The sequence below is a fragment of the Acartia tonsa genome, chromosome 4 (genome assembly GCF_053477335.1).
Source record: "Acartia tonsa isolate MP-2025a chromosome 4, ASM5347733v1, whole genome shotgun sequence".
NCBI lineage: Eukaryota > Metazoa > Arthropoda > Copepoda > Calanoida > Acartiidae > Acartia > Acartia tonsa.
Window position 1 is genome coordinate 19,453,709 of NC_137263.1, and position 24,870 is coordinate 19,478,578.

Below are 24,870 nucleotides of genomic sequence, written 5' to 3' on the forward strand. Positions count from 1 at the left end.
TCGCGGCCTGGAGGCAGCTAGCTGACAGCTGCCGAGCCCTGTTGAAGATATCATCTTAGTCGGACATAAAAGAATTTTAAATGAACTGATATTCTTCAATTTAAAATATAATACATTATTTAATCTGACTAGATAGTATATATTTCAGTTAACTTGCGCTCTTTCCATTCTAAATAAATTCTATTTAACAAGGATGAAAACGATAGAAATGTATACCAAAATATTAGATTATGTTTATAGCATTAAAAATACAAGAGAAGAATAGGTATTTATCGCATCGTATTATAGTCACTTTCCGCGGATGTCAAAATAAAGACTGGATTAATTTTATGACTTTTTTTCAAAACTTGTTTACATTAAATAGATCAGAGAAATTTTCACAAAAAATCAGCTGTCTTTCTATAATACAAAGTAGCTTGATGTCTGTCCGTCCGTCCGTCCGTCCGTCCGTCTGTCTGTCCGTCTGAAGCTTAAGATCTCGGTAACCACTGAACCGATTGGATTCTACTCTTCAGGGTATATACCTATTGGTCCTGTGGTGGTTTTAAGCTATTTTCTTGGGGGGTGGGACACCCCCAACCCCCCAAAAAATGAAAATTTCCCCCCCAAAAAAAAATTTTTCATATTTTTTTATAATTTTAATGTTTTTTATGTTTTTATATATTTTTATATATTTTTATTAATTCTTATTAATTTTTATTAATTTTTATTAATTTTTATATTTTTTTATACTTTTTTATACTTTTTTATATTTTCTTTATATTTTCAATTATTTTTCTTCTTTTTAAATTTCTTTTCTTCTTTTAAACTTTGTTTTATCAAATTCGAAAAGATTTTGAAAACTTCCTTCTCCTGTGGGGAGAAGCCCTAAAAAGACTAATGGCAAAGAAATTTTAAAAAACAATAAAAAAAAGAAAAAATTCAAAGGTTTTAAATAATATAAATCAATATAAAAAGTTATAAAGAGTTATAAAATGTTATAAAGAGTTATAAAATGATATAAAGAGTAATAAAATGTTATAAAATACAAAAAAATATCTAAAAATATGTAAACAAAATTTTTAAAATTCTTCCCTGAACCTTCAGAAATAAAGCCCCTAGAGGCTAGGGGCGAAGCCGCTAGTGTTTAATAAAGTAAGAAAATCACAATTTTACTAGATACTTATAAATAGACGGGCAGACGGATAATATCAGTTATAGAACAACTTAGCTGCTAAATAAGATATATTTAGACAGTTATTGTTACAGAAACTGTAGATGGGCAAAGAAAATTGAAAATGAATAGGGGTGATTAAATCTATAAAAAAAAAAGTGGTGAAAAATGACAAAGCTGATAATCATTGGTCAGGGGAATAATCACAAGGAATTTAAGAATCCTATATTTCTACAGTTAATTTGAGTACATAAATTTTTTCATAGAAATGCTGACAACCGACAAACCAATATTTAGAAGTGATTTTAGAGTAGGTTCGAACTTTAATATCTGCATCGATGATATTTTAGTTGATGATATTGATACCCCCCAAATCTATATAAAATATAAAGTGTTGATGCGAGCTAATAATATATTCTACATGGAATCTCAATAAAACACAGGGCTATATAGGTACGGACAATGGCAAGAAATTATTCTTCCCGCTTATTATCATGTGGGAATTTTATCCTTTTAAAGCTTGTAAATATAGATGGAGGATTGGATATTTAGTTTTAAAAATAATTACAGAAAGGACCATAGAAGGTTGACGAAGATTAGATGTAAGTGATTAAAATATATCTGCTGTTGAAATGTGTGGATAGTGTCTTTCCGACAATAGCGCCGTGTATTTTAATCATGGGTCCCCCCCCCTCACTCCTATTCCTTCATCCCTGAAAAAAATGCCATTTCATTGTGAAACCTAAGAAAAACAAGCTAGTAAGCATCTCATATTTTATCACATTTTTGGATCAAATAAATTCCAAACATTTTTTTTACGTTTGATTACATTCATATAATACTTAGTTATTTTAATCAGAATTATTAAAAGCGAAGCTTTTTTTATAATTAGGGTTGTAAGTATGTTCTTAAACATTATCTATGTAAGGAGTTTTTCAACAAATTTAATTAAAATTTTGATTCGACATTTATACATTTATGTTCTGATTTTTCAGTTCTGACACACTACACGAATTAATGTTCGTTTGTCCTACCGTTTCAGAGCTTTGCTTTTATGGATGTTGTCATCCTTGTTTCTATATTAGCAAACTTCAGTTTTGGGAAATAAAAATAGGGAAGCTTTCCCCATTCACCTGTCCCCAAAGCATTAAACACAAACAGATATCATAGTAATAAAATGTCCTTTAATTACTACAAGGTGCTGCATTGTTAGTTTCTAGGGTAGGGAAGGTCAGGATAATAGCCTAAAACCACCCAAATACTTATATAAAGCTCTCCTGAAAAGTACAACCAATTCAACCCAACAATTTCTGAGAACTTAAGCTTCATACTAAAAAAACTTACTATTATTAGAGAAAGATTTGTAGTTGTACAATTGTTTAATTATAACATTACTAGCGGCTTCGCCCCTAGCCTCTAGGGGCTTTGCCCCAAGAGGTGATAAAAAAAGTAAGGTGAAATTCGTAAAAGGACCAAGGAAATCTTCAGCAAAAAAAAGGACCAAGGAAATCTTCTGCAAAAAAAAAATGGGGGGGGTGGATTTTAGTTTTTTTGGGGGGGTTTGGGGGTGTCCCACCCTCCAAGAAAATAGCCTAAAACCACCACAGGACCAGTAGGTATATACCCTGAAGAGTAGAATCCAATCGGTTCAGTGATTACCGAGATCTTAAGCTTCAGACGGACGGACAGACGGACGGACATCATTCTACTTTGTATTATAGATACTTCCATTTCTGATTCTAATCGCCTATTTTCTGGATATCCAAACAAGGATGACAACATTTATTTAAGCAAAACAGCTTGATTACAGGGCTGAAGGACGAACGAATATTAAGAATTAACTGAGTTTATGCTTTAAATATTGAAGAAACAGAATAATACTTTAATCTGACAACATTAGATATTATTCAGTCGTAAATTTTCTAATTCTTAATATGGCATAAATATAGAGATGCTACTCTAATAACATATTTCATATCTGGAAAAGTTTTTTTCTTGCTAAAAATTATGTTGATGTGAAAATTTTAAATACTTACTTTCCAAATGGAATATCTATGCTTTCCATATAAAACCTAACTCAAGGTTTGTAATCGATGGGGCAATTGAAGCATTTGTATCTGTTACGAAAGTGAGACGGACCGACAAATAAAGTAGAAAAACTTTGCATCTAAGAATGTCCAAACGTATAAAAATGTTAAGCAGAAGAGAAATATTTGTTTCACGACATAAAATTAATTGGAATCATTTTTCCTACTCAGTGCAACATATCTCACAGAATTTGTTGATTCCCACAACAAAAACATCCCATATATAATTTTACTATAATTTCCATAATAATTTTCAGAAAAAGAATTCTTTGTTTCCTATTACATTTTAAACAGATTTTTTTTATTTACACGTTAAATGTTAATCCTAATAAATTCAGTACAAAAAAAGTCAATTGATTGCACAACCTTTGTTCTAAAGTCCTATATATGTAATGAGTTGTGCCTGTTTTGGGCCAGGGCATTCACCCTTTCCTCTTTATAATTAAAACCCTCCCTAAAATTGTTTCTTAGGTAAAAACTTTTAAATGAAATATCAAAATATTCACTTGGTTTGTAAAAACAAAGGGCTATGTCTTCCCTCCCCCCCCCCCCCACAAAAAATAATATATTAGGGGAATATTTACACCTCCCTTCACCAAACAAAATGTGAAGGGTAAATTTGTTGGGTCGTAATTATATTTTTACAAATATTGTTGAGGTTACCAACTCGATTTTTTGGAGGGGGGATTACACATTAGGGTGGGTTCATATCGGAATTAGACAAAGCGGGGATATGCAACAGATAAAATTAACCTTAAAAACATTTCTGACCGAAAAAGAATCTTAAAAAATTGAGTTTTAGAACACGACCACTTAAAAATATAATCCATTACTTATTAGTATGCAAAGACGACATTCAAATTTTTTTTTTGAATCAGAACTATGGCTTCATGGTGCTCCCTGGAAAGGCCTTGAGGAGCTGAATCAGGAACTTTTGTCCGTTCCAAAATATCTCGTTCCTAGCCTCAGAAATTACTAAAAAACCAAAATTTTTTAAGGTTTATTGAGAATTGTCCAATTTGAAGAGGTTTTTTAGATTTTCTCAGGCTAGGAACGAGATTTTTTGAAACGAACAAAAGTTCCTGACTCAGCTCCTCAAGGCATTTCCAGGGAGCACCATGAAGCCATAGTTCTGATTTAATAAATTTTTGACTCCTATTTACAAATAGCTATACAATTGAATGTCTGGTCGTCAGCGGTTTTAAGACTTAGGATAAATTTTAAATCATCCAGAGGTGTATTATATCTATATAAATTGAGTGCAGATCCCCGCTTTGGCCTCAGAAAAAAAATGTTCAAAATCGACCCACCCTATTACACATGTCCCCCTTATACGTCTTTAATCCTCTTTTATATGAATCTGCCCATAAAACTGACCATAAAAAAAAATAATTTTGTGTTTTCTACCTTGTTGATAAATCTGAATAAAGAACATAAATGATATCAATATATATTGTATAAATACATACATACATTATTGCTATGTTTACATTTTACTTTTTTATACAATTTATTTGATGTCTGTATAAAAATTATATCCACTTAATATCAATTTAATTTAAGAAGTAGTTTAACTCGGGGAGGGAATGGACATTTGGCTGTTTATTACATTAGTCCCGAAAGTTTTAGATCAACCTTTTCTTATTCGTTGGCTTACCAATTTTGAACACTTTTATGGAATTATGTTTTTTTGTTCCATTAAGTTGAGTGTCCAAATGTTTCAACCACTAATTGTTATCTACAGATGGGTTAATTTTGTGCATCATTATTTGGGAGGTACCTTAATTTATTACCTATTGTCTTATCCCTTACGATCCCTGGATTTCCATAATTACAATAATTACATTTTTCCGACAATATGGGGGGTAAAATTTTTTCGCGTATTTTCGGTAAAGTTGTGTTTAACGGTATAGTCAAATTTGTAGTTGGTGTTTGGTCATAATAATTAAGAACACTTTGACTCAATAAGAGCATTTGACTACAACCCAACACCCAACTTTAAAGAATTACGCAAAAAAAATACCCTCTTTCTATGTCTCAAATACTGAAAGTCTGCCTGAATAATGCTAACATAACATATCATACCATACTATATATATTTTTATATTAAAAGGATAATAGAACAATGTAAGATTAGCAGTGGTCAACCAATACCACTATTTTAACGTAAAATATGAAGCTTATCATAGTGCCTTAATAACGTCAAATAATACAAATGACCAATGATAGGCCAATACACAGACTAAATTACCAATGGCAGTCCAGTATACATTTTGATTGTTCAATGGTAGGCCAGTATGGCGTCATTTTTCATAGGTACTATAGCCTCTAAAATATTATGCAAAATGCAGGGAACGGGAGGGGAAGTTAAGGAAAGGGCATTACCTAAAATTCTAATAAATATGGGCCGCTTTAGCATTACTGATAGGCAGACAGACAGACACATCTATAGAGTCCCTAGCGACTAAAAAAAACGGATCATGGAAAGAAAACAAAGTCATTCCTTAATTAGGACAGAAGTCACCTTCCTAGGAAGGACATAAGTAGCATCCCTTATGTGAGAATTTGTTACATGAAGGGCATAACTTGTCTCCCTTAACAAAGATTTTGCAAGATGAAGGACATAAGTAGCCTCCCTTCACCACACAAAACCTAGCTTTTTGGTCCTTCACATAGCAAAATCTTGCATAAAATAGTTTATCTGTCCTTCACATAGCAAATTCTTGCAAAACATAGCATTTATGTCCTTCACATAGCAAATTCTTGCAAAACATAGCAAATTCTTGCAAATCATAGCAAATTCTTGCAAAACATAGCATTTATGTCCTTCACATAGCAAATTCTTGCAAAACATAGGTAATTCTTGCAAAACATAGCATTTATGTCCTTCACATAGCAAATTCTTGCAAAACATAGCAAATTCTTGCAAAACATAGCATTTATGTCCTTCACATAGCAAATTCTTGCAAAACATAGCAAATTCTTGCAAAACATAGCAAATTCTTGCAAAACATAGCATTTATGTCCTTCACATAGCAAATTCTTGCAAAACATAGCAAATTCTTGCAAAACATGGCAAATTCTTGCAAAACATAGCATTTATGTCCTTCACATAGCAAATTCTTGCAAAACATAGCAAATTCTTGCAAAACATAGCAAATTCTTGCAAAACATAGCAAATTCTTGCAAAACATAGCATTTATGTCCTTCACATAGCAAATTCTTGCAAAACATAGCAAATTCTTGGAAAACTTAGCATTTATGTCCTTAACATAGCATTTTGGTCCTTCACATAGCAAAATCTTACAAAACATAGGTTTTTCTGACCTTTTTCTACCAGGAGATCAGAACTAAATCAGAACACACATAACAAGAGTTTTACATAATTTAACTCTGCATAAATTATGATAATTCATTATTATTACCCCTCCCCCCCCCTATTTAAAATTTACCCCTGCATAAATTATGATAATTCTTTATTATTACCTCTCCCCCCCCCCCTATTTAAAATTTACCCCTGCATAAATTATGATAATTTATGCTGAGTTAAATGTACTGTTTGAACTTCTATCTAACAGGATATGAGAACTGGGAGGTTGTGACACAAAAGAGGCCAGCTATGGTGCCATGTAGGAAAAGTGGCATTGCATTCTAGGGCCTAAAAGGCGTCATAGCTGGCCCCTTTTCAGTCCATCATATGACATGGGAAGGAGGTTGAGGAGCATTTTATGCAGTCTAAATTCCCAAGAATGCAATGCCACTTTTCCTACATGGCACCACCTCCCATGTCATATGATGGACACAAAAGAGGCCAGCTATGACGCCTTTTAGGAAAAGTGGCATAGCATAGTGGAATTTAGGCTGCATAAAATGCTCCTCAACCTCCTTCCCATGTCATATGATGGACTGGAAAGGGGCCAATTGAATAATTGTTAATCTGAATGTACTATGTAAACACTCTTGTTATGTGTGTTCTGATTAAGTTCTCATATCCTGTTAGATAGAAGTTCAAACAGTACATTTAACTCAGCATAAATTATCATAATTTATGCAGGGGTAAATTTTAAATAGGGGGGGGGGGGAGGAATAATAATAAAGAATTATCATAATTTATGCAGGGGTAAATTTTAAATAGGGGGGGGAGGGGTAATAATAATGAATTATCATAATTTATGCAGAGTTAAATTATGTAAAACTCTTGTTATGTGTGTTCTGATTTAGTTCTGATCTCCTGGTAGAAAAAGGTCAGAAAAACCTATGTTTTGTGAGATTTTGCTATGTGAAGGACCAAAATGCTATGTTAAGGACATAAATGCTAAGTTTTCCAAGAATTTGCTATGTTTTGCAAGAATTTGCTATGTGAAGGACATAAATGCTATGTTTTGCAAGAATTTGCTATGTTTTGCAAGAATTTGCTATGTTTTGCAAGAATTTGCTATGTGAAGGACATAAATGCTATGTTTTGCAAGAATTTGCTATGTTTTGCAAGAATTTGCTATGTTTTGCAAGAATTTGCTATGTGAAGGACATAAATGCTATGTTTTGCAAGAATTTGCTATGTTTTGCAAGAATTTGCTATGTTTTGCAAGAATTTGCTATGTTTTGCAAGAATTTGCTATGTGAAGGACATAAATGCTATGTTTTGCAAGAATTTGCTATGTTTTGCAAGAATTTGCTATGTTTTGCAAGAATTTGCTATGTGAAGGACATAAATGCTATGTTTTGCAAGAATTTGCTATGTTTTGCAAGAATTTGCTATGTGAAAGACATAAATGCTATGTTTTGCAAGAATTTGCTATGTGAATGACAGAAATGCTATGTTTTGTGAGGTTTTGCTATGTAAAGGACAGAAAAGCTAAGTTTTGCAACTTGAAGGACATAAGCAGCCTTCCTAATGTAAGAATTTGTCAGACAAAGGACATAAGTCACCTCCCTTAAGTTAGATTTTGTTAGATGAAGGACATAAGTAGCCTTTCTTAGACCAATTTTCAGTGACTTCTGTCCTAATTAGGAATGACTTTGTTTTCTTTCCATGATCCAAAAAAACCTTATACCTTATTCAATTTATTTTGTTATACCTTATTCCTGGTACTAACATATACATAAACTAGCGACTACGCCCCCGAGAGGCCTCTAGGGGCACTTGAGAAAGGTGGAGTTGAATTCGGTAACCCATTTTCTTATTTTATTTTTTTTTATTTTAAAGATTTAGTGTGGGGTCATTTTTCCTGGGGCGATTTCTCTTGGGATGGTGGTGGAACCCTCCCTTAAAACAGTTCTAAACTCCCTCTACAGGATAACCATATCGGTTCAGCGGTTAGCGAGATTCTTCGGTACAAACAGACAGACAGACAGAGATCCTGTTACTTTAGTATAAGGATAATTAATCTTAGCGTCAAAAATGGAGGTATTATTGTAGAAATACTTTTATTTTGACATGCATGAAGAAGAGAATGGAATAGTAATTCTCAGAGAGGGAGGGAGAGGGCATATGACTCAAAATTATACAGGTCCTCAAATTTTTATGAACATGAACTCTCATTTGTAAAATTTAGACATGATTGGGTTATCATACAGGGATCTAAAGGGATAAGACTATGACCGATGCACATCCTTAATGATGATACACAAAATTACCACTTCTGTAGCTTCCAATTAGTAGTTAAAACGTTTGAACACTCTAATGCATGAACCAATCACTCAAAATTCAATATAAGTAACTTAACGTTATTAGGGCAACGAATAAGAAAATGTTTTTATCAGACTTTGTGGACTAGTGTTATATACAGCCCAATGTCCACTTACTCCCTGGTTATCATACCTTTATTGTCTAAACTTTTTCACCAATAGTAAACTTTTGTTTATTGTAATTGGGGGTTTACATCAATATATCGTCCATTGTCTTATCCATTAAAATGCCTATAGTTGTACTGAATGAATAATCTCCAATATTTTTAGATTATATACAGTATATACAATTTACATACACAGATATCATAATATACAGAGATTTAAAGGGATAAGACATTGGCCAATAATTTGATGTACATTCCCAATGATGATAAAATAACCTACCCCTTCTGTAGATTGCAGGTAGTGGTTGAAACTTTAGAACACAGCAATAAAAATTCAATAAAAGTCCCCAAAGTTATTAAGTCAACGAAAAATAAAAAAAAACTCTGGGGACTAGTGTAATAAACAGCCTAACGTTATCTTCCTCCCTGATAATGTCTATTCTTAGCTACTAAATGGACACTTACATAAATTTTTTAGAAGCAATGGTACTCTATAATTCGAAATTATTCAAATGGTTAGGGGGAAACGTAAATTTCTCGGATGTTACTTAAGATAGACGCCTGTAATTTATGTACAGATTCCCTGGACCAATTAGCATCCAGGATATACTTTACTTGGATATACATATAATATGTGTATAAATTATTTGTCAAATTGTAACAAAATGTAAATATAAACATAGGACGCTTCCCATAAAGTTATACAAGTTTTCAAGTCCCGACTAAGATCTGAAATATCAATAATAAAAGAACAATTATGTCATTTTTATTTTAAAAAAGTAAAAAATAATCATAAAGAAAAAGAGAAAAAATTCTTGTTATTCAAAAGAATTCAAATCAAAAATCACAAATTGGACGTACAGACGTAATTTCATAGAGTAGCTGCGCTGCTAAAAATCATAATACATTTTGAAGATGAAAGAATTTTGTCAGAATTGCTCGAGCCTCAGATGTTACACAGATCTAGAAGCAAAAAAGGTAAATTTTTATTTTTTCGAAGCGAAGATACTATATAATTAGTGTAATATTTTTACGTCTGTCATGAATTTAAATCACAACGACAATATGAATATTTATCCTCTAATTAAAAAAAAACATAGATGAAATATGAAATTCGTTGATTTAATCCTATTACCCACTACTACTACTAAAAACTACGTTTGTGCTTCAAATTCATTTTTTTTTGAAGACTTTTTCAAGTTTATAAGTTAAAAAATTATTTTAAGATATCAAAATGAAAGTACCCACGTTTAAATGATTGCATGTCTATTGATATAATTCTAAGAAAAAAGTTTTCTTGTGTACTTAACAAACCTTTAATCTTCTTACATATTATTCCATAAATAAATATTTTTACTTAAAATGTAGAAATATTTGTGATATATATGACTGCAAGCGGCTGCGTCCCAAGCCTCAAGAGGTTTTGTATTTGAAATGGAAGAAAGGAGTAGAAAAATACACTAAAAGCATCCCACGTGACGTCATAAAAATGAGGGAGATGAGAGGAGAAGTGGGGGGAAAAAAAGATGAATAATACCTCATTTTTATGATGCCACATGGCTGATTTTTGAGACATTTTATCCAGTTACCTTAAATCAAAAAGTTAAATTTTATAAAACCACTCTAAAATGAAGAACTCAATCGGTTCTGTTGTTAGTTAGATCTTAAGCAACAGACAAACTATCGTAATACTTTATATAATAGAATATCACATTTTTTTCTAATTTTATTCATGAAAAACAATTGTTTCTCTTATTAAAAAGATTTTTAGTTCACATGTTTAAGGTTAACTCATAACAAAACCTGAAATTAACTTTTTTATTCATAAATTAAAAATAGTTTGAAGCATGTTTGCTCTCTTTAGATGTCAATGTAATGCTCATATACATATTCATAAAAGTTTCAGCAAAAAATGCACCAATTCAGAATTGCACCCATTTAACATAATTGCAATCAGATAGATAAGGTTATTATTTGTCAGAGGTTAGATTATATCAAAGAAAGAGGGGAAAAAAGTTTATTACCCTAGTCCCCAAAGTTTTATAATAACGTTTTCTTATTAATTTAGACTTTTAATGGATTTTGATTGGTTGGTTTATTAAGTTGAGTGTCCTAATGTTTCAACCACTAATTGTAATCTACAGAAGAAGGGGCAATTTTGTGAATTAACATTTTGGAAGCATGCACATAAATGTATCGGCCAATGTCTTATCCCTTTAGATCGCCGGGTTATATTCACGTTAGACATTTTAAGACAATCTTTTAGAATGTAAGGGCTTGAGTACTCTAGGTAAGTGGAATCCTGTGTGGCTAAAATTGCAATGGAACCACATAAAACATATATTATTAATACCACAAAGTATATAGATACATATATGAAGGTATATTACAAGTATAGCAACATGGCTTGCTTCAATTTTAGAATGCATACAGTAGAGAAGAAGTGCCTGTATAATCATTTTTAATGCCAGTAGAGCTTAACTACCCCCGCCCCCCCTCATTAGTTTGAGCCCCAAAAAGAAGCATTTATAATATGGGCTAGGCTTTTCTGAACCCTAACCAATTTAACATACCTACCTTTTTATTACCTCATACGGGCGAGTCTGCTGTCCATGACACTTTGACGTCAGATCTAACAAACAAGGATTACAAAGGGGAGCTAATGTTATTCTTTTCTGTCCAAACGCCCTGGGTATTAGGTTAAGTAACACCCAACATACAACCAGTTCTTCAATTGCACGATCTTTAATTGGAAGTTCTTACTGTACAATTTGCATGGTACTGAATTCTGCCTGTTTTAGGACCAAAGCTCTATCCCTACTCTGTCTTAATTAATTTCGTGAATCTGACATAGAGGTAGTAGGAACCATTAATAACGTCTGTGATTATGAGCCGAGATTCGATCCCATCACCTCCCCCGCTGAAGAGCAGATACCTGTTTAAGCTACTGTGCGAAACATCAAAAATATCCTTTTTTTATTAGGGGAGGTTTTTATCGTGGTTCAATCACAAATTAAGATGTTGCGCTGAAGTGCATTTTATACATTACATCTTTTTATCCATCCAGGCAATGAGAAAATAAATCTTAGTAAAACTGAGGAGGTGTGGGAGGTGTGCTCTGCACAGATTTACAAACTTTTTATTGCAAGTGAGAACACTTTTTATGTCATGTTATAACTCAAATTAACCCTAAACAGTCGGGTGGATTTTCACAAAGATTTCTTTACAAATTATAGGCTACAAATTTTTATTCAAATACATATATTAATGTTAGAATTTTTTGTATTTTATTCATATATGATATAATTATCAATGTTAAATTTCGTAAAACCTGGATGATCCAGCAGAGTTTGATAATATCCGGCGGCCGCCTGTGTGGTGACAATCTAAAAATTCCAGTGATTTTAAAGGACAATGATATTGATTGATATACGACCCTAAATAAGATTAACAAAATTACCCCTTCTTTTTGAGTCAATGAATAAGATAATGGTGTTATAAAACTTTGGGTACCAGTGTAGTTTACAGTCCAATGCCCCCTCCCTTCCTTGTGTATTGCATTCATTCACCGCCACCGTTATCACAACCGCCTTACCCAACCTTTTCTGGTAGATTGCGATTAATCCTTCCTTTCATGAAAATTAAATTATCCTCTGCATATTTTTGTAATTTGAGTTACTTTCCAAATAAAATATATATGAGGATTTACTATGAATGTTTAGAATTTAAATGTATATTATTTTTTCTCTATCAAAGATAAAAACTGTTCACTAAACACACTAAATTAATCATGAATATTGATATCTATATTTATAAATTTAACACTTTTTAAGCCTCGCTATTGTTGAAGTTAATCATCCTTGTTATTTATTTCAAAAAAAGATTATATAAGATTTTGTTGCAAAATCTTGAAAAGTTTAATAAATTTTAAATTTCTATATATAAGGATATTAGAAGCATGGGCGCCAACAAAGGCGGGGGGGGGGTATCTCTGTTAAGCCAGAGTAATCATATCAACATTAAATAAAATTAAAAGGGGAGAAACATTTAATCCGCATAAAGCATTGATCTTAGGGGATAGGACAATGTATGCTAAATCAAATTAATCCTCAAACATGATAAATGAGTACACACAGTTTTTAAGCCAACGAATGAATGAGCGCGTTTATAAAATTTAGGTACCAGTATAATTTACTTTACAATGTTCCCTTCCAACCTGTCACAAAGTCTTGTTTTTCAATAATAATGTAAGGAGCCATCAGTATAGCATAAATTGTTAATTTTTTCACACTGATCAGTGATCATTAATTTATCCCCTCTATTGCCATAGTGTTTTATAAATCACTTTGTTAAAGAATTCATGACATTTTATCGGAATTTATACTTTAAAAAATTTTCCTCCTACTCCCCAACAATAATTTTAAGTCCTTTAAAAGTACATTAATTGTATCGATATTTAAGCTTCCTTTATCCCCCCCCCCCCCCGTCTGTAAAGAATTTCTGTGCACGCCCCTGATGATGAGATATTGTGCAGATATGGAAATGAATGCAAGTGATGGCTTCTCTACAAGTAAATTTAATATGCGAGTAAAGCTGTCCCATCATGACCTACTTAAAATATTTGCACTTCAAATTTATACGACCACCAAAATAAAAAATAATATTATTTAATAGCATGCAATTCCAAATATCTAATAATACAATTAGAATATCAAAATGTAATTAAACATTAATAATAATACACAATCATTGCTCTTATGGCAATTAAATGTATTTTAGCGTTAATGTAATTATTTGCTATTTGGAGTGTGCCTTTTAAGTTAGGGAGGGGCAAAAAACACGTTCTTACATTCATATACGCTCTTAAAAACTTAGAAATTGATTGAATGGTATAAACTACACGTGTCAAATCTTTTACACCAATGATTTTAGTCGCCAGAAGAGATGTTTTGTTTATCATGATTGGGATACAAATAATGGTTGAAACGTTTGAACACTCAACTTAATGAATCAACCAATCAAGAATCATAAAATTCCCTAAAATTGTTAAGCCAACAAATAAGAAAACGTTAGTATAAAACTTTTGGGACTAGAGTAATAAACAGCCCAATGTCCCCTGATATAAATCTGTCATCCATTGGTTCACTCTTATCCTTTAAAATCTTTTTGATGTATGGCTCTTTTGCGGTTCTATCGTTCGAATGGTATTTGTAGGGAAATGATCGCACACCTCTAGTACAACTTTAACAAAGGTGAACTCAATATTGGAGATTTAATTAATATTTACACTTATAATACTATAATTAGATAGATAATAGAGTTTACTATAAATAGATTTTTACAAATACAATTTCTAATTTATTTCTTCTATAGATATACCCTTCTTCGATTTATGAATGTATATGTATATGTTTTAACTATTTTCACTATTTATTTCATTATTAAAAGATTTAATATACTTTGATTATAAAACAAGGATGACAACATCTATAAAAGCGAAGCTCTGAAACGTTATGACCAACGAACATTGACATTTGCAGCGTTTCAGAGCTTGATAAGCATTAATATGCAAGTCTAAACAAAATTGTACAGTAATTTGTCACATTGCTTAAAAACAGGATACAGAATGGATATACTTTTATTTTTAGGATTTTATTATAGAGATACCTCACTAATATTGCACTTTATTGTCCTAGAAATCATTATTATAAAAATCAGATGGATATAATAATTATATCATACTAAAAGTTGTTGTTGGAAAATTCTAAAATTGGCATGTTTTAAATGGACGTTCGGAATTTCTGGTAACAATTATGGAGTTGCTTTGGTTCCTAAATCGTACCTAACTAAAAAAAGGAATCATCATGCAAAGTTTTAAATCGATAGGACAATTTCTAACATATCTAAATTAAGGAAAAGAGCTAACTGTTACGGACGGACCGACCCAAATTATAGAAAAGCTTCGATATTAAAAAGGATGTAAACATCCATAAAAACAAAACACAACACAATAAGTATCAACATTCTTTCAATATAAACAATCTATATTTCAAGACTTAATTATAGCATTATGACTAATCGTCCTATGGATCAATATTTTTTAAATCAAGTGAATTGGATAATCAAATCATATAATAAATATAAAAAAATAAAATGAATATGGATATTCTAACTTTCTGGTATGATAATTTTAGGGTTACAATTTACAACGCATACTTAATACTGTATCTTACTACTACAGGAATGATCATGTCTATTTCGAAATCGATAGGAAAATTCTAACATTTCTAAATTAATGATAAAAGCTAGCCGGTATGGACGGATGTAACAACCCAAAATGTGGAAAACCTTGGCTTATAGAAAAATATATGAAATTTTGTTTTAAGAGAATTCCAAATATTTTATTCTGCTTTGATTTTTGTGCATAAAGAGTTGAAACATTTAAGTTTAGGAAAGTTTGTTTTGTCAACAAATTTTTCAACTAATTCTTACAATTCTTCCCTATAATATACATTTATATAGCCTCGTATTAAAGCCATTTGTCCTTGGATATGAAAATAAAAAAGTTACATGGTTACTTTCTCTTTTGTTTGCCCCGAGGTGCTTCAGAACATTGCCAATAATTAGGGATTAATTTCGATGACACTGTCTGTAAGATATCAAATGATTCGATACATGCTTTTTTGGTATGGCTTAAGCCTCAAATCAGCGTAAATTGGTCGGTTTTGACTGTAAAATAATAAAATGAATGCAGAAATTATTTAAAGCTTTTGATAAGCTATATTTACGTGCTTCAAATAAAAAGCAACGTCTCAACACAGCTATGATGTGATAAATTCACTGAGTGAAAAAGTCTTTGATACTTCTTAGTTATTTATTGAAATATATTTCGGTGGACATTGCACCCTCTTCAGTCTAAATGACATAAATCATATTAATTTAATTTACATATTAAAAGATAAGTAAAAATAAATTTGTAGAACTATAAAGGCAGAAAATGTTGCTAAATAAAGAAAATAATATGAATAACCTTGTAGTTTAACTGGATGTTAAAAGTAAACTGAAAGGGATTTTTTTAGCAAGAGACAAAAATCAGCAGGGGGAGGGGGATGTTTAAAAATACATTAATATACATGGATTTTATGATGCTAATGATACCGGGCTACTTTTGAAATACTCATCCTTGTTTCACACTCATTTATCCTCAGGGATTTAAAGGGATACGACAATGGACGCTCAATTGATACACATACCCAATGATGATAAACAAAATTACACCTTCTGTAGATTAAAATTAGTGGTTGCAACGTTTGGACAATCAAAATTCTAAAAAAGTCCCTTAGGTTATTAAACTAACGACTTTTATAAGACTTTGGGTCCTAGTGTAATTAAGAGCCCAATATCCCCTCCCTGCCTGCTCTATCCTTCACTCTTTCTCAATTCTATTTCTTTTTCTAGAGAACTCTGAGTAAGAAATTGACTTTTTGTAACTTGTTGTTGGAAATGAAGCAGATGGTTTATGCATGCACACACACACACACACACAAACACACACACAAACAATCAAACATACGAGTAAATACATATATTTAAGACAGTACATACACAACTGACTAATGTCTAAATGTCATAAAAACAAATCTTATTTCTTTTTTAAATTTTCAAATTTAAAACTACAATTTTACCTAAAAACAGTTTTACTTTTAGAAGCATAATTCCAGTATAGCTTCGAAATCGAATAATATCCTGTGGATTAAAACCGGTTACAGACAATTTTCCACGAATATCAAAATAAAAATCATAAAATTACAACCAGTTTTGTTAGCCCGGGCCTTTTGGCCTGTTATTTTTATTTTGATATCCACAGAAAGCTGTCTATAATAAGATGCGATAAATAACTATTATAATCTCTCCGAAAAGGAAGAAATACATTTATTTATGGGATTCATTGATTAGTCAATGGAAAATCGATAACTTTTCCTCTGAGATCAATCAAATCAAATGTGTTATCTCTTATCATTTTTAGAATAATAATATTGCTCAAAGGAGGTATAATGTTTGTAAAAAAAATTCAACTACACAAAGACACAGTTGTGATGTTATAATACCCAATCGCTTTTATTACGGGAATCACCGATATTCTAAAAACAGCATTGAACTGCATAGAAACTTTTCCCTTGTATTAAATGAAACATCCAGGGAAAAATAAGACTTAATTTTTTTTGAAGTGAGATATTACCGTTAAATTTGGGGGCGGGTTTGCTAGAACCATTTTTACTGTCATAACGAAGCATATCGATGTAAGTTATAGACCCTAAGTGGCGCGAATTGTGCAACGGAGAGGGCGAAGAAGCTTCGCCGCTTGAACGGTACAAAATCGGTTTTGTTAAACCCGTCGATAAATTTAATGAACAGTAGCGGTTAGATTATACTTTTTAGAATCGTGAATTTTTTTTTAACATGGATCTTCCTTTTAAATGTTACCACTTTATACAGAAATGAAGACCATAAAGAAAATATATTTGAGAGTGCATGAGAACTCAACAGGTTGATCATAGAGTGCACTACCAAAGAACAAGAGGTAAAATCTCTTTAATAGTTAGTGGACCAAAGAATCACCCCTCCCGCAGTATTTTTTTTGTGAGGGGGGGGGATGTCAAATTATGAGGGGACTAATGACATGATAAATATCAAATAAAGGGAAAAGCAAGTTCAAAGCCTCTCCGCCAGGCTGTCCATTCCATTCGGTCGATAATTTCAAGTTTCCTCAGTTCTTAAACTTTAAGGGAAGCCTTAAGCCTTCAAGGGCTCTACAAATATGAGCTCAATAGCACTAACCCTGCCAGACTTCCCCTTACCATATCTAACATAACTTATGTATGAATAAAGAAATTAATGGTGCCAAAAATATATGATTATCTGTTCTATGTCAACTAACCAACCACTTCATATTTTTTGCAATATACTAAGTGGAGGGGTTTTTGTTTGCTACACTTGACTCTTAGAGGGATATTGTCGAATAAGGTTTATGCATCAAGAAATCCACAAGAAGTCACCTTTTTATGCAAACTCACACACAATTCTAACAAAATAGATTCTTTCACAAATAATTAGAAATGCTGGAATGAAAAAAAAATATTTAATTTGTTTTATCTAGAAGAGATAAATTACATAATTAGGGCAGTATTAACAACATAATTATTATAAAAAAAGTAACAGGATGATCATCTGTTTATGGTGAGCTGTAAACAACAATTAATTCGAAAATATATTTGGTATTTTCAGCTGAATTTTTCGGGATTTTGGGTGGTAACGCTTTGTAGTAAAAACGAACATTTTGTCTGCCCCCAAATTATTATTTCAGATATATTTTGCTTATTAGCTATTCTCTATTCCTGGTTTATGGTACTCCTTTACAGTGAGTTTCAATTTAAAGGTCCAGAGAAGGTTTATAACTATTTTGTGGAAGGGTATCTTACGCTAGTAGAGGGTTGTTAAATCCATAGAGGCCTCTACGGGCGAAGCCGCTATTGAGGACAAGGAGTGAATTGTGAAACTAAACGGAAAGCGTTAATTGATCTACGCAATTGTGGAGGGACAGATTGACGTACAGGCTATAGTTATAGAATAGCTGCGCTACTGATAATAAATTCTTTTTATCTAAATTTTGTAAATATAAGAACCTCACGGTTGGACCCTCAGATGTCAAAACTTTATTTTAGTGTTTGGCCAAAATGACTTTGCAATTGTATCTGTAAGTACGTCTAATAACACCCTTTGCTATTTTTAAAATCCTAGAAAATTTTTTTTGCAAGAAAATTGCATAAATTCGCAACCTTTTTTAGAACCACTACATAACTCGAGTTTTAAAACTTTTTATATAAAATCCTTTTTACAAAAAATATCAATAATTACTTAAAATTAAACCTGAAAGAAAAAAAATCTCATTACACGTGTTAATTTGCATGTTTTAGGTCTTTTTTTGAGGAAAGTATAACTTCCACATTTTTGACAATAATTATATTTTTTTAACATTTCAAAGTAAAATATAATAAAACTTAAACGATTTTTCTTGAATTATCAGTTGAAAATTTCATCAAACATGCAATTTAAGTGATGAAAATTTAATAAAATCATTTTTTGAATGTTTAGAATTACCAATTTTCTACATTTAAAACAAAATGTTAACAAAATTTAAAAACATTTTAACATATAACTTCAAAAATCAATAACATTTTATGAAAAGATGTTTCAAAAAATAAATCATTAAAAGGTATTAAAATGCATTTCAAATTACTTAAAATTAAAACGAGAACATCTTTTTACACTGTATTCTGTGTGATAGAGTTTAAATGACATGATTAGTGAATGAAATATTTCCTAAACTCATTAAGCCTTTTTGTGACTATATTAAAAATAATTTATTTTGTTTCATATTGTTTTTTTATTCAAATATTTGACAAAATTTTCCCTACGTCAATAAAATAAAGTCAGTTTTTTACTGTTTCCAGGTTTTTCTTTATAATTATAACAATTAAATATAATATAAATCTTCATTATCTTTTATTTGAATTATCATACACATTAAAATGTAAAGTATAAGCTAGAATAGCACTTTTTTTAACGAATATTTTAATGACATTATATCAAAATAATTCCTCTTAAATATCACACAACATATGATTGGGAAGTATAGCCATTTCTTGGAGGTATAATATTTACAAAAATACCATTAATTCTGTTTTTATGAGAAGTTAAAAAAATTAATCAATTCTAAAACAATGGTTGGCTGTCTAGATATTGAGTACACTAAGACTACAGCTCTGTTCTATTGAAATAACGTTGCAAAAAGAGGGGTTCTGAAAGTAATCTACCTAATTATTTTTAAAGAACCAACAAGTACTGTCAGTATCTTTTTTCTTGTAATCTAGCAGACAATCAAATCATAACACAATTTTCATGATAAAATATTCAGGTTTCTACTTCACATTTTAAAAAATATACTGATCAATAAAATGTTCAAAATTTTACTTTGTACTAATTGAAAAAATATGTTGTAATTCTTATTTTAAAGTTACATTTTTATCCCTGACAAAATCATAGACGACTTTTAAAGGCATCTTATCTAAACTTTTTGAAGAAAAACTTAAAAACGTTAATTAAGTATTAAAACTATTTTCTTCGATTTTTCTGAAGTTATTATCGCATTCTATGGGTTTTTTATTATCATTTACTTATATCGAAAGTGCCAAACAGTGTACCCTAACTTATTCATTTAATAAAAAACCAAGCGTGACCTGTGAAGAAGATAATAAATTATACGAGTCTGAAAATATAAATTTTAGCTGGCCCCAAAAAGTATGGACGCTTAAACATTCATTTCTCAAAGCAGCAACTTTCTTGTTAAAAAGTTTTTATGCTGTAAAAAGTTTATGTTTAATTATTTATAGTGTGGTGGTGTAGATACCTTTTCTATATATTTTCAATTTGAAATGATAATCACTTTTAATTTTTTTATCTTGTTAATCACTGAAAACCCCCCTCCCTATTTTATATTTTGAAAATAAATATAAAAAAAGGTGGTTGTTAGTTAGTTTTTTGTTTGTTTTTCTTTTACTTTAAGCCAGGTTAGGTGAGGTTATTTTGGGTACTGGGTAGCACTAGAGGGTTAAGGCCCCGCAGGGGTAAAGCATAAAAAAAATAACGGCACCCTCTTATTTCTAATTTATCTCCAAAATAAGGAGGGTTTCGGTGCTCAATAGGCACTTTTGTGTGAAATCACCCTAGATATTTTAATCATAATGTTATTTATAGGCCACGGCCGTACTTTCACTCATATATATAACTTGATCACCGGTACCCCACCTCCTTTATATTAAATCTTTCAAGAAGAAAAAATTTTTATAGCCACCTTAGGGGGGAGGGGGGTCTAATCCTTTTTCAAGAGATGCCATATATGGTAAATTGACGAATATTGTTGTATGTTGATTATTTTGCAGGGTTCGGAAGCCGCGCGTAAGCCGCGTGTAAGCCTCAGTGAAATCTTCATTCTATCGCTATAAAATTCAGCTGGATGTATAAAACTGCTCTTTAGCAGACAATCCTTCTTTCTGAAATTTCTTTTTCTGCTCACAAGCAGGTTTAAAACTGAGGCTTATGCGCGGCTGAGGCGCGGCTTCCGAACCCTGTTATTTTGTCACTAAAGTAAGGGTTGGATATAATAAGCTTAATTTGTTATTATTGCAGATATATTGGCGTTTAACTAATATTATGCCAACAATATAATGAATTAATATTCCCCCTTATAATTACATTATGCCTGGTGATACCGTATTGATAATATCTCACATTAACTTTCATCTTAATCTCTGCCAAAACATTGCTTCTTTATACACGCTGTATCCTGATGCATTCAAGATATTATTAGAATACAAAAAAATACTACCCTTAGCTTTTTTCGTTAACTTAGACATGTTAAAATTGTCCTATAGGTTTTAAACTTTGCATGGTGATTCATATATCAATTAGGTACGATTCAGGAAGTGTATCAATTCTATAATAGTTACCAGACAGTATGTACGTCCATTTAAAACATGCTGATTTTTAACGTTTTGGGAGCAAAATTTTGTATGATATAATTATCATAGTCATCTTATTTTTCAAATAATAATTCCTAGAACAACAAGGTCCAATATTATAAGTGTTGCATCTCTATACTCAAATCCTAAAATGAAGCTTTGTCTCTTTTATCTTGTATTTACACAATTTTTCAACCATTTTATGTACAATTTTGTTTAGACTTACAAATTAATAATCTGCTTATTAAGTTCTGACACTCAACAAGAGTTATTGTGTGTTTTTCCTTCATTTTGATTTTAGAGCTTTACTTTTATGTATGTTGTTATTCTTGTTTTCTAAAATATGTGATTAAAATTTATGTATTAAATTTTCTAATATGAAATTTGTTAGTAAAGCATTATTTTCAAAATATTTACAAAAATATTATCAAAATATTTTATGTTATGCTATTCATCTTGTTTGCGGTAAGTAAGAGCGTGTATGTTTGTTATAGATGAGGGTTGATTGCCTAGTGGGGGTCCTATCAATACCTTTGCCTTCTCATAATTTGTTTGAAGGATGGGAGAATGGATGTAGAATATATGTGGATATTAAGACAAAGAAAATGATCATCAATTTAGGTTGCCATTTCCCATGTCACTTATTAGTCAGTTAGTTCGTCCCGTAGGAGATGAGAAAAGGGAGTGAAGGGGGGATCGTTTTTTTTAGCCTGTTTCAAGTTTCACTTTACTATAGTACATGATAATCTGGTGTAAGATCCAAGTAATAATGAATTCATTGGCGGGGGGAGGGGGGATAAAAGAAAAAGTAAACATTTTTCCAGTATGACTTCGAACCCGATTAATATCCGCTGGATTAGAAATGGTTCCTAGCCATACAGAAAAATCATGTATCTTATTACCGACAATAATCCACAAATATTTAAATAAAAAAATAAAACTAATACCAATTTTGTTAGCCCCGAGGAGCCCAAGGCCCTGGCTTATAATCTTATATTTTTTCATTTTAATATCCGCGGAAAGCTGTCTATAGGACGATGCAGTAAATAATTATTGTCATGTTAAATGATTATTTCCTGTGATAGACTAATTTATTACATGGTGGGTAGATATACAACAAAACAATTGTGTCACAGGGTCGACAATAATACACTAATGGGATTTATTTGTAGCAAAGCTACTCATTAGATTTGTAAATCTAAATAATACACTAATGGATTTCTTTGTAGCAAATCTACTCATTAGATTTGTAAATCTAAATAATACACTAATATATTTCTTTGTAGCAGAGCTACTCATTAGATTTGTAAATCTAAATAATACACTAATGGATTTCTTTGTAGCAAAGCTACTCATTAGATTTGTAAATCTAAATAATACACTAATGGATTTCTTTGTAGCAAAGCTACTCATTAGATTTGTAAATCTAAATAATACACTAATGGATTTCTTTGTAGCAAATCTACTCATTAGATTTGTAAATCTAAATAATACACTAATATATTTCTTTGTAGCAGAGCTACTCATTAGATTTGTAAATCTAAATAATACACTAATGGATTTCTTTGTAACAAAGCTACTCATTAGATTTGTAAATCTAAATAATACACAAATGGATTTCTTTGTAACAAAGCTACTCATTAGATTTGTAAATCTAAATAATACACTAATGGATTTCTTTGTAGCAAAGCTACTCATTAGATTTGTAAATCTAAATAATACACTAATATATTTCTTTGTAGCAGAGCTACTCATTAGATTTGTAAATCTAAATAATACACTAATGGATTTCTTTGTAACAAAGCTACTCATTAGATTTGTAAATCTAAATAATACACTAATGGATTTCTTTGTAACAAAGCTACTCATTAGATTTGTAAATCTAAATAATACACTAATGGATTTCTTTGTAACAAAGCTACTCATTAGATTTGTAAATCTAAATAATACACTAATGGATTTCTTTGTAACAAAGCTACTCATTAGATTTGTAAATCTAAATAATACACTAATGGATTTCTTTGTAGCAAAGCTACTCATTAGATTTGTAAATCTAAATAATACACTAATGGATTTCTTTGTAGCAAAGCTACTCATTAGATTTGTAAATCTAAATAATACACTAATGGATTTCTTTGTAGCAAAGCTACTCATTAGATTTGTAAATCTAAATAATACACTAATATATTTCTTTGTAGCAGAGCTACTCATTAGATTTGTAAATCTAAATAATACACTAATGGATTTCTTTGTAACAAAGCTACTCATTAGATTTGTAAATCTAAATAATACACTAATGGATTTCTTTGTAACAAAGCTACTCATTAGATTTGTAAATCTAAATAATACACTAATGGATTTCTTTGTAACAAAGCTACTCATTAGATTTGTAAATCTAAATAATACACTAATGGATTTCTTTGTAGCAAAGCTACTCATTAGATTTGTAAATCTAAATAATACACAAATGGATTTCTTTGTAACAAAGCTACTCATTAGATTTGTAAATCTAAATAATACACTAATGGATTTCTTTGTAGCAAAGCTACTCATTAGATTTGTAAAACCGACACTCCGTCTAAAATCACGCAAAATAAGATTTTCTGCTTTAAATATCAATTAACTACTATTTCAATTACATTGCATTGTTAGTATCTTGTTACTTCGTAACTTATGCATATTTTTGTCCAAGTTAGATGAAATATGGTATTATTACAACTATTAAATAAAGTAGTAAGGTTTTTCTGTCTGAAGCTTAAGTTCTTAGTAACTACTAAACCGATTGGGTTCACATTTGCCCTGGGATTGGTATAGACTATTATTCTGCTCCCTTCTTACTTCTTTGAATACACAGCCCTTTGGTTCTAGGGGCGTGACCGCTAGTAATTTTATTGTGTAATAAGGTTTTACTATTCAACCGATTTTTGGGGGTGTAATCACTATTAAAATATTAAGTCTAATAAAAAGCAGTTTGAACTCAGTATAGCGTTTGATAAATATTCCTTTCATATCCTTTAAAACAAAGTAGTAAACATTTTTAGCATTGTAAACCAGACAATCCAACATTTTTAGCATTCCATCTTTGCTGGGTGGTAATAGTTATTTATATACCATATTATAGACAGCTTTCCGCGTATATTCATATGAAGAATTATAAGATTAAAACTAATTTTGTTAGCCCTGAGAAGCCGAAAGATCAGGCTAACAGACTGGTATTAATTTTATTGATTTTTATTTCAATATTCATAGCAAAATTT

General features: G+C 30.9%; 1 protein-coding gene across 1 annotated transcript in view; it reads left to right on the top strand.

Moving 5' to 3' along the window:
* The window catches only part of LOC145316360 (uncharacterized), a 54,283-nt gene that overhangs the window by 16,609 nt on the left and 12,804 nt on the right, over positions 1–24,870 (top strand). The window contains exon 4 of the mRNA XM_080156804.1: positions 9,969–10,013. Coding sequence (XP_080012930.1) covers positions 9,969–10,013 — 45 coding nt within the window. The remainder of the gene's footprint in view (positions 1–9,968; positions 10,014–24,870) is intronic.